General features: G+C 31.9%; 1 protein-coding gene across 1 annotated transcript; it reads left to right on the top strand.

Moving 5' to 3' along the window:
- The first annotated feature begins 7,620 nt into the window (after window positions 1-7,620).
- On the top strand, window positions 7,621-15,857 carry LOC113860111 (casein kinase II subunit alpha-4, chloroplastic). Its single transcript, XM_027492763.1, has 10 exons — window positions 7,621-7,845; window positions 8,027-8,156; window positions 9,249-9,443; window positions 10,053-10,210; window positions 10,713-10,803; window positions 10,994-11,059; window positions 14,618-14,700; window positions 14,790-14,853; window positions 14,937-15,005; window positions 15,520-15,857. Exons 1-10 carry the CDS (start codon window positions 7,718-7,720, stop codon window positions 15,577-15,579), a joined length of 1,044 nt encoding a protein of 347 aa, XP_027348564.1. The 5' UTR covers window positions 7,621-7,717; the 3' UTR covers window positions 15,580-15,857.
- The last annotated feature ends 445 nt before the right edge of the window (window positions 15,858-16,302 follow it).

The raw sequence follows: 16,302 nt of genomic DNA, 5'->3' as shown, positions 1-16,302 counted from the left end.
CATGTCTCGATCCCTAAATCTAATCGAGTGAGTATTTGGCTTAAGGTTAGAAGACATTATCCCAAAAAATAATAAATCTTTTAAATTCTTTATCTCCTGGTTTTCTCACCTTAATTTTAATATTCAGGTTAGGAATTTTTGAACTTTATACAACTATTGGATAGAAAATATTAACAGATTTAAGAATAATATTTTAAACTGGAATAGAGAAACTTTTGGCAATATTTTCAATAGAAAAAATGTTTATTTAGGAGAATTGCAGAAACCCATAATAAACTAGTCCCTGGCCAAAACCCTTTTTTACCAACCTGTTTAATACTCTATGGAAAGAGTATCAATTAATCCTTGATCAGGAAGAAGTCTATTGGCTTCACCATTATAGGAGCACCTGGGTTTGCTTAGGTGATAAGAACACCAAATTCTTCCATAGAGTTGTTGTCTAACATAGGCATAGGATTTACCATGACCCTAATCCAATAGTGATTTTCCCTCCTCTTTAGTATAGCTAATCTCAAATTTCCTGAACCTGATGGGATTCATGTCATTTTTTTTAAGAACTAGTGACACTTTTTAACTCTTTTTATTTTTAATTTTGTTCAAGATATTTCAATAATCCCTCTAAGATTGTCTCTGTTAATGAAACTGGAATTACACTTATTCCTAAATTTGATAGCTTTGAGCACATTAAAAACTTTAGACCTATTTTCATTTGTAATGTGACCTACAAAATTGTGACTAAGACAATTGCAAATAGGATCAAAGGATTCTTGAATCATATTATCTCTCTCAACCAATCTAGCTTCATCCTTGGCAAGCAAGGAGTGGATAACTCCCTGCAAGAATTAGTCTATTCCATGCACAAATTAAAAAGTAATAAGGGCTTCATGATTATCAATTTGGACCAAGAGAAAGCCTATGATAGGTTGAGATGGAAATACTAAAATTGGTTTACATACTGATTTGGTATCACTTACCCATCATCGTATAACTTCCTCTACCTTTTTGTCAAGGAGATCTCTTGTCTCCTTATCTTTTTGTCTCTTGTATTGAGAGGCTAGCTTATTTAATTAATGAAAAAGTCCTTAAAAGGCCTGGACTCCTTTTTTTTAGTAATCAGGGGCTTGTAATATCCCACATTTTCTTTGCTGACAATATTATTCTTATTGTTGAAGCAAATCTGCAACAAGCCTTTACTATTAAAGATAATTTAGAGGCTTTTTGTGTTGCTTCAGGGTTGAAAGTTAACCCTAATAAATTCTCTCTAGTTTTCTCTAAAAGTACCAACCCTAACCTCATTCATGGAATTAGTGATATTTTAGGAATAAGCCCTTCTAGCCATCTAAGTAGGCATTTGGAATTTTCAATTATCCATAATAGACCTAATAAAGGGCATTATACATTCCTTACTAATAAAATTAGGAAAAAATTGAATCTAAAAAATGAACTCTCTTTCCTTTGCTGAAGGGGTTACTCTGGCTCAATCTAGCCTTTTGAGTATTCTCTCTAATGTTATGTAAATCTCTAGTATCCCTAATTCTATTTGTAATAATATTAGCAATATCTGTAAGCACTTTATTTGGGGATCTCTAGGTGCAAAAAAGTGTCATCCCATAGGTTGTCAAAAATATGCAAGCCTAAAACTAATGGTAGTCTTGGATTTAGGAATCTTAAGACTCTTAATAAAGCTTACCTAATGAAGCTATGGTGGAGGCTAATTACCTCATCTGATACTCTGTGGGCCCAAGTCCTTCACAGCAAATATAAATTTAGGATAGGAAAAGGCCCAGACTTTGTAATAATTATCAAGTCTCTCATCTTTGGAAGGACTTATTATCTATTTGGCCCAACTTTAGTCAAGGGATAAGTTGAAACTTAGGGGATGGTCTAACTGTAAATCCTAGTCTAATAACTAGATCTTTCAATTTTCTATTTTAGCTAATTTTTCTAAGACATCTATCCCTAAACCTTACTTGTACCTTTTGATAAGTTCGTAGTTGAACATGTCCAAGGATACAACAAACTCATGGATGTTTTGAATGCAAACTTAAAAAAATATTGACTTTTTGGATAAAGCACTCTTAGGCCTCGAGCAATCAACATGCCCATGTTGGGATGTGAAGGCAGTCGTGCATAATGACCAGCCCATACTTCAAGTATAAGCACAATGATTCATATATCAAGCACAGTCATGCTTATTGTCTGTTACAATAAAATGAAGGTGTTCTTTTTTAGATTTGCTTATTCAAAATTTGAAATTTAAAAAGAAATCAGATATTCCATCAAGAGATATTCATGAGAGGCATCATGAGACCCCAAACTCCTATTTAAAAGGCCTTAAGGGTAACGACGAGAGGTATCGTAATTTTTACTCACACCTTTGAAAATGCTTGGAGTCATTAAAAGGTCACTGAAAAAAACAAAGAAAGCTTATTTGTAGTCTAAGCAAGTGATTGAGAATGTGTTCGAAGGACAAGAAATTTGATCATCCTCTTCCTTGGAAATTCATCCTAGTTTGCATTCTACTTTCATGTTTATGGAGTTTATTACCTTTGTTTTTGTTGTTTATTTTAGGATGAGTAACTAAACTCATAACTTAGGCTATGACAGACTCTTTCATGAATTTGTGTGATCTTTCTATTTGATAATCATTTTAGTTTCCTTTTGTGATTGGTTTTTATTCTAGTGTGCATATTTGTATGTTAGGAATTGACCACTTCTAGCATGTCATAATCAGTTACATAATAGACAATTGTACCATCTGTGGTTAATGGACTCATAGAATAAAACGAGATAAGAATTAGGTGGACCAAACTTAACTCTTCTATTCCAATTGTTATTTAATTAACAAGCTCATAAGTGCTTCACGCTTTCTTATCTTTTTACCTTGCATGATCATTGAAGGTAATAATTTGAAGAAAAGATTGTTAACATTGCATGACCATTAGAAGTTAATAAATTTGTATAAGTGATTGACAATCATAAGAAAGCTAGAATTATAATTAAGTTAAAAAAAACGTAAAAATGTGTAAAGGCAAACCCATAAGCCCTAGGTTCTCTTCCAATTAGTAATCAAAATTTCTCGCTATTTTTAACCTATTTAATCAGTCCATTTACTTTCTACGCATCTCTTAAATTCAAACAATTAAATTGAGACTTCTTTTGTACTTAGAAACAATCCTTGTGGGAAGATAATTTGGAAACTTAATTTAAAAATCCTTTATTAATTTTTGACAGGTACACTTGCCCATGAACACCTTCCAATAAGGTTCTTTCCCTCTAATAATAATTGAGATTGGGAGAAACTTTCCACATTTCTCCCTAACTAGATATAGCTTTCATATAGCCTCCTACTAGATTAAGTGTTCTTGATTCAGTCTATTGAAACAGAACCAACAATGAGATTTTCTCTATCAAGTTTGCTTATAATTTGTTATATAGACTAGATCACATTCTTAAGTATAATCACGAGATTTTTGGCTAATTTGGACCTAGGATGGTCCCCTCAAGTTAACCCTTTTCCTTTGGAAGGTGGTCATGAGAAACTTCTAACTAATGAGGAGAGATGTAAGTAAAACATGACTAACTTATTTTGTTGCTTAAGATGTAGGGAAAGCCCTTGAGACCATAATGTATGTTCTTAGGGCCTATTTTTATGCTAAATTAGTTTGGGATCACTTTGTTTGTCCTCAATAATAGGTGGCTTTTTTAGTAAAGGAATCTTAGATTGGTTAGTCTTGAACCTATCCAATCAAAATTACAACCTTACATTTATTGGCAAATTTTTTGGAATTATTGTTTGAAATTTATGAAAGGGTACAAATACTTTTGTGTTTTAGAATGTGTCCATCCAACCAAAATGCTTTAATCATAAAATTCTTTGTGACTTTACTTTCATATTTTTCTACTTCATGGACAATCATAGTTATTTGCAACAACTTATTTATGACCAAAATATGGTTAAATGAATGTCTCCTCTCCTTGGTCAGGTGAAACTAACCATGGATGTAGCTATATCTAAGGTTCATGGTGAAGCAGCCTATGGAGAACTTGTTTGGTTGGTTTCAGCAAGAAAAGTAATCTTTATTCTACATTAGAAGCTAAACTTTAGGGCATTTATTATGGGAATCAGCTGATTTTAAAGAAAGGCTTCCATTAGATTTGAATTTAAAGTAATTGCAAACAAGCTATTTGTCTTATCCAGAATGTTAAACCACATTCCCACCCATTGATTAAGGTGATTCAAGAAATTAGGAGCTGTTTAAATTATTGGAATATTAATTTATATTTTATTTAGATTTTGTGGAATAATATAAATGATTTTGTTTTTAATATTAAAGATAAAAGTTAAAGTTTATTAATAATTTATTACAATATTTATATTAACTATTTTATTTTTTATGTTGTCATGTTTTCTAATTCTATTCACAAAATCTTAAAGAGAGAAGACATTATTAGTTGAAATTTCCATTAGACTAAAACTTATTATGGATAAATTAGTGAGCATTTTTCACATCAAAACTGCTTGTGGGAATTAATACAAAATGAACAAGAAAATTCTTCATTGATTTTGACAAAAAGTTGAAAGGTATTTTTTAGTTATGGCTAAATTTATAGTGAGTCTTATTAGGTTTTTATCCAATAAAAATATTACAAAGTGTTAGTAGAGATGGATTCCAAGCTAGCATATTATTTAGCTTTCTCTAACGTGGATAGAGTTTGCAAATTTGCACCTCTAATTTGTGGAGATTAAAAACCTAATTTTTCTTTTTTTGTAAAATTATTAACTTATTTCATGTGTATAAGGAGGAAGCTAATAGAAATGCAATTTTTTTTTTGTTAATTAGGTTCAACAATTGCTTAGTAGTTTTAAGATTTTGTATAATTTTTTTTTTCAATCGGTTCTTTGTAAAATTGAATTTTTTTGGATGATTAGTTATTGTATTTTCTTTTGGGTCTTTAGACTTGTTTAATAACAGAAAAAAAAAGCATTAAAATATATCATATTTTTAAAATATAATTTTACAATTCTTTTTGCTTTTTAAAAGTTATGTGGTACCTTTTATATAATAATAATAATAATAATAATAATAATAATAATAATAATATTATTATTATTATTATTATTATTATTATTATTATTATGATGATGATTCAAATTGAGATTAATTTTATCATAACTTATTTTTTTAAGAATATAATAAATAACAAAGAAAGGAAAATAAATGATAACAATGAACAAATTCTTCTTTTACTTTTACAAATTTTTAATAAAAAGAAACTTGAGACTAGTTTGAGAGAATGGATTTTAAAAGTGAAAAATAAGAAAATGGCTTTGATTTGCACTTTATTTATAAACATCAACCAATGAAACATTGAGTATGTTTAAAATTCCAAAACTAGAATGTAAGAATGTGTAAAATTGAGTATTGCAACACACGAGATAACTAAAAGTTACCTCTTCCAAACTCTCATGCTTCACTACTTCATTTCTTTTCTTGTTACTCAACTTCTTTCTTAGTGATTTTACATCAAACACACAAATAATTACTATTTTGATATTACTTGCTAATGAATTTCATATATATTTTTTAACGAGTTCTTACTAAAAAATTCATCATTTGTATTCATTATTACACGCTTTCTTCTTTATTTTTTTAAATTTATTTATGAAGTGAATTTATTGTCCATACCTTATTAATATTAATATCAAGATATATCAGGATAAAATAAAATAAAATGGAAATTTTTAGTTTTAAATTTAAATAAAATTCTAAATATGTATGAAAGTAATTCTGTTATTAATTTAATATATTTTTGCCATTAAAGTAAGATATACAAACAAATTTATTAAAAGTTTCATTATACATATTCAAGCAAAATGTAAATAATGTTAAAAATATACAAAATATTATAAAAAAAGATTTCATATTTCATAACTGACTTGTAAATATAACTTAAGTATTTCGGTTTTTATTTTAATTATGTATATTAAATAGTATTTTTTTAATAATTTTAACAAACCTGGAAAATTAATAAATATATTAATAAAAAATACAAGTTTTAAGTTTTTATTTTAAGAGTAATTTTATGATAGATATTTTATTTCTTAAATTGTACTTATTTAATTATATTTTTTGAGGTTAATTATATATTTTTCATTCAATTTTTAATCAAGTTTGCATCGCATGAATTCACTGTCAAATTAATTCTAAAATTCTTTACCCTAGAACTCTATGATGATGTTATACTTACGAACACGAATCACAGTTTTGAGAAGTAATTTACTTGATGGTGTGTGTGTGTTGAAAATTTTTAAAAAATAATTTGATCAATGAACTTAAATAATATTATGCATATACCTAATCACTCTTAATGTTTATTATTTTTTTAGCATCAATTTAGAAAACTAAAAATATTTTTATAAGAGTAATTAATTAAAGCAAATAAAATTATTTTTAATATAAAAATTATACATGTAAGGTGTATTTGATAAAACCAACAGATAAATTAGTTGAAAGCTAAAAATTGAAAGATAAAATATCAGCTGATTGAATTAAAATATTTGATAAAATTAGTTATTGAATTGATTGTATTGATATAAGAACATTATTAATTTTTAAGTCTAGAATTTAAAAATTAATAATTATATGTTTTAAAATAATTCTAAAATTTAATTTTACTCCTATTTTAATATATTTTTATTAAAAAAATAGTCAATATGAATGAATTTGTATTATTATTTGGATACTTTTATATTATAAAAGATAAGATTTAACGATATAGTTATATTTTAATAAGATATGAGGATGAAAGTGTTTTAAAAATTGTTGAATATGAAAGAAATGAAGGTAGTAAACATTCAAAAATTAAATGGATAAAATAAAAAATTGTTCAAAAATAAAGACTAAAATAAAAAATACTCTCAGTTATCAGGTGAAAGTAGCATTTTAAAAAGCTAGAACAGTGTTAAAAAAAAATTAAAATACTAACAATTACTTATTTCAGCTACCGCTATTTTATCAAATATAACTATTTTTGTTAAACAAATTTTAATTAACAAAAGAAGCTTTCGGTTTTTGCCAAATACGCTTATATTATCAAATAAGAAAAACATATATTGTATTAAAAAGTATCTGTAAAGCTTATTTAAAATTTTAGGATGATAATTCATTTTTTTAGAAAGACTAGTTTATTGCGTAAAATCGAAAAATATTTCTTTCATTATTCTTTGAACATTACATTTAGAAATATATATATTTTTAGTTTTGCTAATTATTGATTTAAAGATAATGATTAATAAATGTTTTTAATAAAAATTTCACAATAAAATATATTAATAATATTAAATATTATAATTTTAATAAAAAAATTTCTATTATTGATTAATTTAATTTTATTACAAGAAATAAAAAAGTTGAAAAAGAGAAGAAAAAAATGAAAAGGAAAAAGACAAAAAGAAAGTTCAAAAAAAAGAAAAAAAGAGGAAAGGAAGGGGGTTTGAAAATTGTGTCGAAAGGCATCATTCAAATCAAAGGCTTTATTATTTTCCCCTGCAACTTTTATTTGGAATTTAATTTAATGGCCACAAGTCCCTTCCAATTCAACTTGTCGCGCGATACATAGCTCTTTCTCTTCCGCACTTATCAATCTCTTTCCTTTTCCTCTCTCAATTCCCCCAAACGCTTCCACCCGCTTTCTCCTTCCGCCACCCCACGCCATGGCTCAGAAGATTGGAAAATCCACGCGCCGCCCCGGCGCTTCATCTAAGGCCAGGGTTTATGCCGATGTTAACGTTGTTCGCCCCAAGGAATATTGGGATTACGAATCCCTCAACGTCCAGTGGGGGTAACGGATTCTCCTTCTTCTTCTTTTTCTTTAATTTTCAATCACTTGTTTCTTTTTCTAATTTATTTATTTATTTTTTGGATAATAAAATATATTTTCGAGCGAGTTTCTTCCCTTTCCAGAGTGAAAGAAAATTTAGGGTATTGTGTTTGTTGTTATTTATCGTTGTGTACTTTTTCAGGGAGCAAGATGATTATGAGGTGGTGAGGAAGGTGGGTAGGGGAAAATACAGTGAGGTGTTTGAAGGTGTTCACTGCACGGATGGTGAAAAATGTATCATCAAGATCCTGAAACCTGTAAAGAAGAAGAAGGTGAGTTTTATGTGGGCGTTGACGTTTTTCTTATGTGGTGGTTGTTACTTGTTTTATTCGGGCTTGATGTATGGAGATGTTGTTATTTATGTGATGCAATCATTGTAAGCAAGTCATGTTTATGGCTCACGGAATATGTGAAGCTAAGGCATGGATTGTCGATGCACTGTAATATTAGGAACCTCAGAAAAGAAACTGAAGATGGTTAATGACATGTTATTGGGGAAAGCATACAATAGTAAAGTGGTGCATATATTGTGGTTGGGGTTGGAACGTTTCACTTACCAAAGTGAGTACATATGTTGTTGTTGGGTGTGTGGAAGTGAGGGGTTTGGGTTTTCTTTTTTTTGGGTGGGGGAGGGTTCAGGAAGGCTTGGTTGTCGTGTATGTAATATGTAATCACTCATAAAAGGATATGTGCAATTGCATACTTCGACAGAAATATCAGTCACATCGATGGGGAAGTGGCTGCAGGAATAGGAAGATACATCTGTTTTTGCTTCTATTTCTTTATGGATTGTATACTTACTCCATTATACCTTTAGCTTTGTTATAATCAAAACATGCTTTATTTGCCCATCTCTTCATTTCATCTGTTTTGATTCACCTAAAATTCTATTTATATGGGTGTTCGTTCAATTTTGTTTGTGTTATGTTGTGTTCTTGAGACTCACGTGCCCTCTGTTTTATTTTTTTATCTCAATTCCAACATCTTCCTTTTTATGGTGATGGAGTGTTTGAACGATGAAATTTGATTATTAGTTATGCCTATGTCTTTAATTTTAGATATATCTTTATATTTGAGTATTTATAAATGTGTTGTATAAATTATTGGTCTTGTATTTATGATCTTTGGTATAGCAGCAATCCTGCTATCCCTTATAGTGTTTTTGGTGCTGATTGCTCTGTGCTCCTGTTGTGATGGTTGCACAAGTGGCCATAGTTCTTGAGAAAGGTTCTAGTTACTTCCATTTGGTTACCTAGAATATAGATGCCCTAGTAGTAGAGGGCAGTCTAGTCATTTATTTCTTGTAAACAATAATTGCCTTCCATCCTCTGGTTATATGACAATGCTTCTGATTCTGAATGCAGATAAAGAGGGAAATCAAAATATTACAGAATCTTTGTGGAGGGCCTAATATTGTAAAGTTGCTTGACATTGTTAGAGACCAGCAATCGAAGACCCCAAGTCTTATATTTGAATATGTCAATAACACTGATTTTAAAGTGCTTTATCCTACATTGTCAGATTATGATATACGATACTATATCTATGAACTTCTAAAGGCAAGTTTTTTATACTTTATTGTTTATTAATGAACATGAATGTGCCACCAATATCATTTTTTTTGCCTTTATGTTTTTATCCTTACATCTGGTTGAAAAAATGATAGATGCTTCTTTACAAGGTTGGATGTTGATAGTTTTGTGATTTTCTTGTTGAATGGAATTTCAAAGTGATAAAGATTTGAGCCATTTGCCATACAGATTTGATGAATACTTCTGTCTTTGGTGTTGTGTAGATGAACTTTACATTTTGTTGGTATTTTCAGACCTACTGTCTGATTAAGGTTTTGTATCATATATAAGGGAGATGTGGAAATTAACGACTGCATAGGTGCTCTTGCAATTTAAGACTTTTCACGTTGTCTGTGTCCTGGAAGGTTTATATTACAAATAATGCATGCAAAAGATAACTCTATATCTGTCTGTTGCTGGTTTTCTTTTTGACATATTAGTTATACGTGCCCATATATCCTGGCTGGTGTATGTATTGTCTCTATGCTGCTGCTTTGTCCTGTTTGTGATCTGTAATTTGCATTAGTTTAATCCAATTATTTCTGATTGTTTGTGAATGTCAATTTGAAAGCGCAAAGTTATTGAAACCTCTTCCAGGCACTGGATTATTGCCATTCACAAGGAATCATGCATCGGGATGTAAAACCACATAATGTAATGATTGACCATGAACAGCGTAAGCTTCGCCTTATAGATTGGGGGCTTGCAGAATTCTATCATCCTGGAAAAGAATATAATGTTCGAGTGGCTTCAAGGTGCATTTACTCATGTCTCTCTCCCTCCCCTTCTGATTTTTTTTTGGGTTCATGGGAGGACTCACGGTGGTGGGCCTTGAGGTGAAGCCCACTACAGGGGATGGGAAATAGAGTGTATTGCAAGGTTTGAATCTGTGCATTGGGCTATAACAAACAAATATGGTTACTTGACTAAGTTTGGGTAATTGTTTGTTTAAGCACTTATTCAATAAGCTTTTAAAAACAACGAATTATATAATAAATTTAGTGATGAAACTTATTGGGATTACCTAAAAACAGCTTATTTTGATAAGCTATGCCAAGTAACTTATTGAAATAAGCTGCAAATAGTTTGTGAGAGTCATAAGCTGTTCATAAGCTTTTCCAAACAGGCCCTCAGTCATCAGCTTTTTTATTCTTTTGGTCAAAAACTAACTTGATTATGGTTGCTTGACTAAGTTTGTAACTTGTTCGTTATTGAGCACACATTTTCTGATCTCCTTGATGTCTGCTTTGCTTGTAGATATTTCAAAGGCCCTGAGCTTCTTGTTGATCTTCAAGACTATGATTACTCTCTAGATTTATGGAGTCTTGGTTGTATGTTTGCTGGGATGGTAAGCAGTGCACTTTTCTTCAAATGCAACTTTTGTATTGTTTAGAGGGCCTGTTCTTCCATTGCAGAGGCAAACCTTATAATTTTAACTATCATATGGCATCTCAATTTCTCTTTTTGATGTCATTGTATTGTATGGGATTAAGTCTCTTTAGCGCTTACCTTTGGTGTATGCTTTTGACCTTTTACAGATATTCCGTAAGGAGCCATTCTTTTATGGACACGATAACTATGATCAACTGGTCAAAATAGCTAAGGTAAGCGAAGTTTGTGAGGTGTACTTCATGGATTGTGCCAAATTGTTGGGTTATGTGTTGGGTAATTCTGATAACTCATTGTTGCATCTACTCTGGGTCTGATGATGTTTTTTATTTTTAACCTTATGTTCACACTTTACTTTTTGTTATGTTGCAAATGTGTGTTGTTTCTGAATCTTACAATCTTTTCTATTTGTTGGGCCTTTCTCCTTTTTAATGATTTCTATGTACTAGTTTGTTCCATTTTGTGGTTGTTGGAAGCAACATATTTAAATGATTGCTCCACTAACCAAGTAGACTAAATCCAATGTAACCTTGGGATCATTAACCCTTGTTATTACATTTGTAATCATTGATATATATAAATCCATTTTGCTGAGTACCAAAAATGCCCTGGCATATCTCTGAAATACTCTAAAATATTCTGTCCATAATCTCAACTTGATGTTCAAAGTGGTCACTTCCTGCTGTGCTCTGCACATCATGTCACGTCCTGCGAAGTTTTGGCCAGATCTCAGATCAGTGCTGGTAGAAAAGTCAGCATATGCCATCATGCAATGCTTTTTGTTTTCTGCCTCTGATTTGTGCTTGGATGCCATGCACTGCTTTCTCATTGCTGGAATCCAACCAAACCACCACCATTCTGCTTGTCAGCCCTTTCTATCTTTTCAAGCATGGTAGTTAAATTGAGATTCGAATCATGAATCAAATTGTATCGTAAATCGTAAAATTCATGACCAATTGCTAAAAATATAATAAAAAAATATTCTAACATAAATAAAAATTAAATTTATCTATATATTGACAGTTTATATACTTCATTGTATAACTAATAAAATGAAACATAGTATAAAGATTCAAGTCACATTAGTCACAATGACACCAAACTCTCCCTTGCCTGCTCAAGGTTCCCACACTTCCCATACATATGCACAAGAGCATTCAACACAAACAGTCAAGCACAAAGCCAGTCCTGTAAACATAACCATGTATCCATCTCCCAAGCTGAAGCATACCTGTGTGACCACAAGCCAAAAGTGTGCAAACCACAGTGTCCTGGTATGGCTTGTTACACTGACACCATCTCTCCCCAGCAAGAAAACCATTTTCCTAAACAACCCAATTCCCTCATAGAAAAACCCATTCAAAGTACACCCATCAATGAGAACATTCCAAGATGGCACATCCTTCTCCAGCATTTCATCAAACAACTTCACAACATTATTAACATCTCCAATTTTTGCATACCCGGAAACCATAGTAGTAAAAGACAACTTTTTTCTCAGACATTTCATCAAACACCTTCCTTGCACTTCCCAAACCACCATGGCTATGTAGAGGTAGATGTTGGGAGAGTTGGGAGAGTTGGGAGAGTGAAGGTGATCGAAGATGAAGCGATCGTAGGAAAGGTTGGGGAGAGTGAGGTCACAGAAATGAACAAGTGTAAAGGTGTAGAAGTGGGTGGGGGAGTGACCAAGTGTGATGAGGTAGGCTTGTAGTTGCTTCAAATGGTTCAGGTGATTGCTCTTGCTTAGTGTTGCCAACACAAGAAGCTTGAGATTGAACGCTAGTGAGGAGAAAATGCAGCAAAGGTAACTACACAATCATGACAAATAGTAACTAAGTGAATTTTTCGGGCTTTTAGTGAATCAGGTTGCGCTGACCCGACTTGATTAGTGTGTAACCCAGTTTGCGGTGGAATTGTGCGCCATCCACAAGAATCACAATTCAGCACTGATTCATGCAATTTCGGCAGTGATTCTGGAACTGAGGGATACCGATAATAGTCAATTCTCAATCTACTGTACCTTTGCTCTTGGTCCCCTACCTTTCCTATAAGTCTTGCAATGACAATGCTCCTATTAAATGTGAATTGGACACAATTAGGACTATTTTTATTCTTTGATTGGTTTTCCAAAAAATCTGCATGTGCCCCAATTCTTGGTGCTTGACACACAAATAGGGATTCTACATCATAGGAGAACAAGTTCTCTTAATTAGAGAGTGGTTGCAAAGATTATATTGTCAAAGTAAGTCACTCTGGTAGTTCATCATTTTTGCACCTGAATGTGGTAATTCCTCTTCTCAATCTTTGTCTGTTGAATCCTGGATTTTGGACTCTTGGAACTTCAAATCAATATTGTTGGTAACCCATCCCTTTTGTCAAACCTATCTCCTTCCGTTGTTAATTATAGAATCCATTCTTCTTATTATCCTTGGTTCACCATTCAATTTAGTTTCTATTAGTAAATTGACCCACATTCTTAATTGTTCAATAACCTTTGACTCTTCTCATATGTAAGACCAATGTGGGAGACAGATGATAGGAGGGCTCTGAACCACTCAGTTGCCATTATATCCAATCTCCATCTTCCACCATTTGTGTAGCAGCTGAATCTCCAAATCTTCACGAATGTCTTGAACATCCTAACTTAAATAAACTCCAAATAATGGTTCTTACCCTGTCTCATTTGTAGTGTTTGGAATGTGTATCTTGTAAACAAGGAAAACATGCTAGATAACTTTTTTGTAATTACCACATTCAGGTGCAAAAATGATAAACCACATTTACTTGGAAAAAGGTAAAACCACCAGTTTGTGGTACAGTCATTTGGAAAAAGGTGTTTGGAATAATTCTTCTAGGTATTCACTATTTTGTAAAGTTTATTGATAACTTTTTAAGGTGTTCTTGAAATTGTATATGTTCGTCCAGTAACCTTTATCCCACTTATAAATTTTTTCAAGTCATCATTGTCTTTCTCCTGTTCAAAATGGTTTTGCCTTTCCCTTGTGTATGTCCATTCCTAGGATAGTCCGTAAAGCTCTTTCATTTGTCACTTGGTCTCCAAGTAAATATCTTGTAGGCTGTAGATGGTACCTGTTCAGCATTAAAGTTGGATTTGATGGTACTGTAGATTGTCTTAAGGCTTTCCTTGCGGCTGAAGGCTTTACTCAGATTTATGGGCTAGAAGACTGAGACACATTTTCTTGTTGCAAAATGGCCTTTGCCTTTTTCTTGTCCGTGGCAACTATGAATCAATTGCCTATATATCAATTCCATATCAGAAATGTCTTTTTGCATGGAGATTTGACTGAGAAAGTATATATGGAGCAACCTCATTTTTTCTTTAGAGACTGATTTGTGATAATCAGGGAACTTTTTTGCATTGTTAACTCGAATGATTGGTTGGCAGATTTTCTCAATAAAGGGCTTAGGGACCAATAATATGCTCTCCAGCTTAAGGAAGTGTGTGGACTAGATACAATGTAACTGAGGGAATATGTTGGGGTTATTAACTCGTTATTTTTCCATTTGTCATTGTTGATAATATTAGCATGTATTATTTTACGTGTAGTTATTTATGTATTATGTATATAAATCCATTCTGCTGAGTGCCAAAATCACCCAAAGCATTTCAGTAAATTACTCTTTAAAGCAGTCTGAATTTAAGTAGATTCAGAACTGCAAAAGATGTTTGCTTAGCTCTTTGCTAAGATATGCTGTAGAAGATACATAAAGAGATAATTGTTAATTGTTGTTTTTCCTTCCTGCAATAGGTACTTGGGACGGATGAGTTAAGTGCATATTTGAATAAGTATCGAATAGAGTTGGATCCGCATCTTGCAGCACTCATTGGGAGGTTTATTTCTGTGCTTTCACAGTTCTGTATATACTCTGCTTTTGTTATAACTTATATTAACTGAGAAGACACTACATATATTATGACAGGCATGGTCGTAAGCCATGGGCAAAGTTCATTAATGTAGAAAATCATCACTTGGCTGTTCCTGAGGTAGTATGCATTGTAATCATGTATTTTAATTTTTACCTACGTTGTCATTGATTCTTGTTCTAAATTTACACTTTTTTGAAAAGGCTGTTGACTTTGTTGACAAGTTACTGCGGTATGATCACCAAGAACGTCCCACTGCAAAAGAAGCCATGGTAAGAGCCGATTCTTTTAGGATATTTAGTACCGAAGTATGTTTTATGACACTTATTTAGGATATGTTAGTCTGAGCTTGGTCTTTTGTTTGCGACTCCCAAACTTTTGATGCGATTTGGCTTTAGCTATTGGTTTATCTATGCCGTTAATCCTCCCTTGAATTTTATTTTTTTTTCCATTTTAGGAAAGAACATTGTTGGAAAATCCTTTTTTCGTTTTCTCAAATGAGTGCTTTGAAGGCACTAGCTAAGTTCAGAAAAATAAAGGCGCACTAGATAAGCAATAAAAAAATGAAAAGTAAAGCATTTAATATATTAGGAACATAAAAATCTCTATTTTCATATAATACTTTTTTATTAGGACTTGTTAACAAAATCTTGTATTTTGGCAAGTGTATATATGTGTTTTGCTTAGACTATACTAACTGCCTTGGCCCTGCCTACCACCACCAAAGCATTTTGTAATAAGAACTTATTTTGTAGAATGTTTGATAAACATGACTATGCTATGCAGGCCCATCCATACTTCAATCCAATTAGAAGTGCAGAAAGTAGTAGAACTCGTACGCATTGAGTTGCTGATGCCTGTTGAGATATGGTGTTCGTTCTTGTTCGGGGGCCTTCCTCTAGACGTCTGAACTGTTATTTCTGGTGGAACTTGCTTTTAGTAGATTCTGCCCCTGTTCTGTTGTAAAACTCGGTTTCATTAGTAATTGGTCTTTTGTTTGTTTTTTTTTTTTTTTTTTTTTTTTCCAATTTTTATTATTTTTGTGGAAAATTCAGGTCACAATTTTTATTTGATTGTGTGTTCCAAAATTGGGAAATGAAATCTTGATTCAATTTAAGCAAAAATTATACGCAAGTGTCCTTTTGATATATTATATATAAAAACATCACTGTAAATCAAATTTAGACTTCCTGATTCTTTTTAAGCGGTTGGTATAACAAAATTTTGAACAGTTCATAACCTGTTACAGCACCCCCATTTAACACGATGAAATCTGTAGGTTAAGGTGGGGTGAGATATATGAATGATTTCAAGCCTGTTGCGGTAAGCCATGCAGCGTTAGTCGTGCTAGGATTGCTTGATTATTCGCCCATTTTTTTTCCCCTTTGCGTTATGATCCTTTGTTTTGGGATTGAGTATACTGTATACCCAGATGCAATAATTCCTTTTCCTTACAGAAAATTGGTGATAATAAATGTTATGATCCTCTATCTTACTAGAATTTTAATGACTTGTTTTTTTTTTTTTTTTTTTGGTCATTGGGTAGGGGGATTGGGAATTGAGGGAGTG

This window comes from Abrus precatorius, unplaced genomic scaffold (genome assembly GCF_003935025.1).
Source record: "Abrus precatorius isolate BTA unplaced genomic scaffold, Abrus_2018 Scaffold2, whole genome shotgun sequence".
Classification (NCBI taxonomy): domain Eukaryota; kingdom Viridiplantae; phylum Streptophyta; class Magnoliopsida; order Fabales; family Fabaceae; genus Abrus; species Abrus precatorius.
The sequence above is the reverse complement of the archived record's forward strand: the minus strand, read 5'-3'. Positions and strand labels throughout refer to the sequence as shown.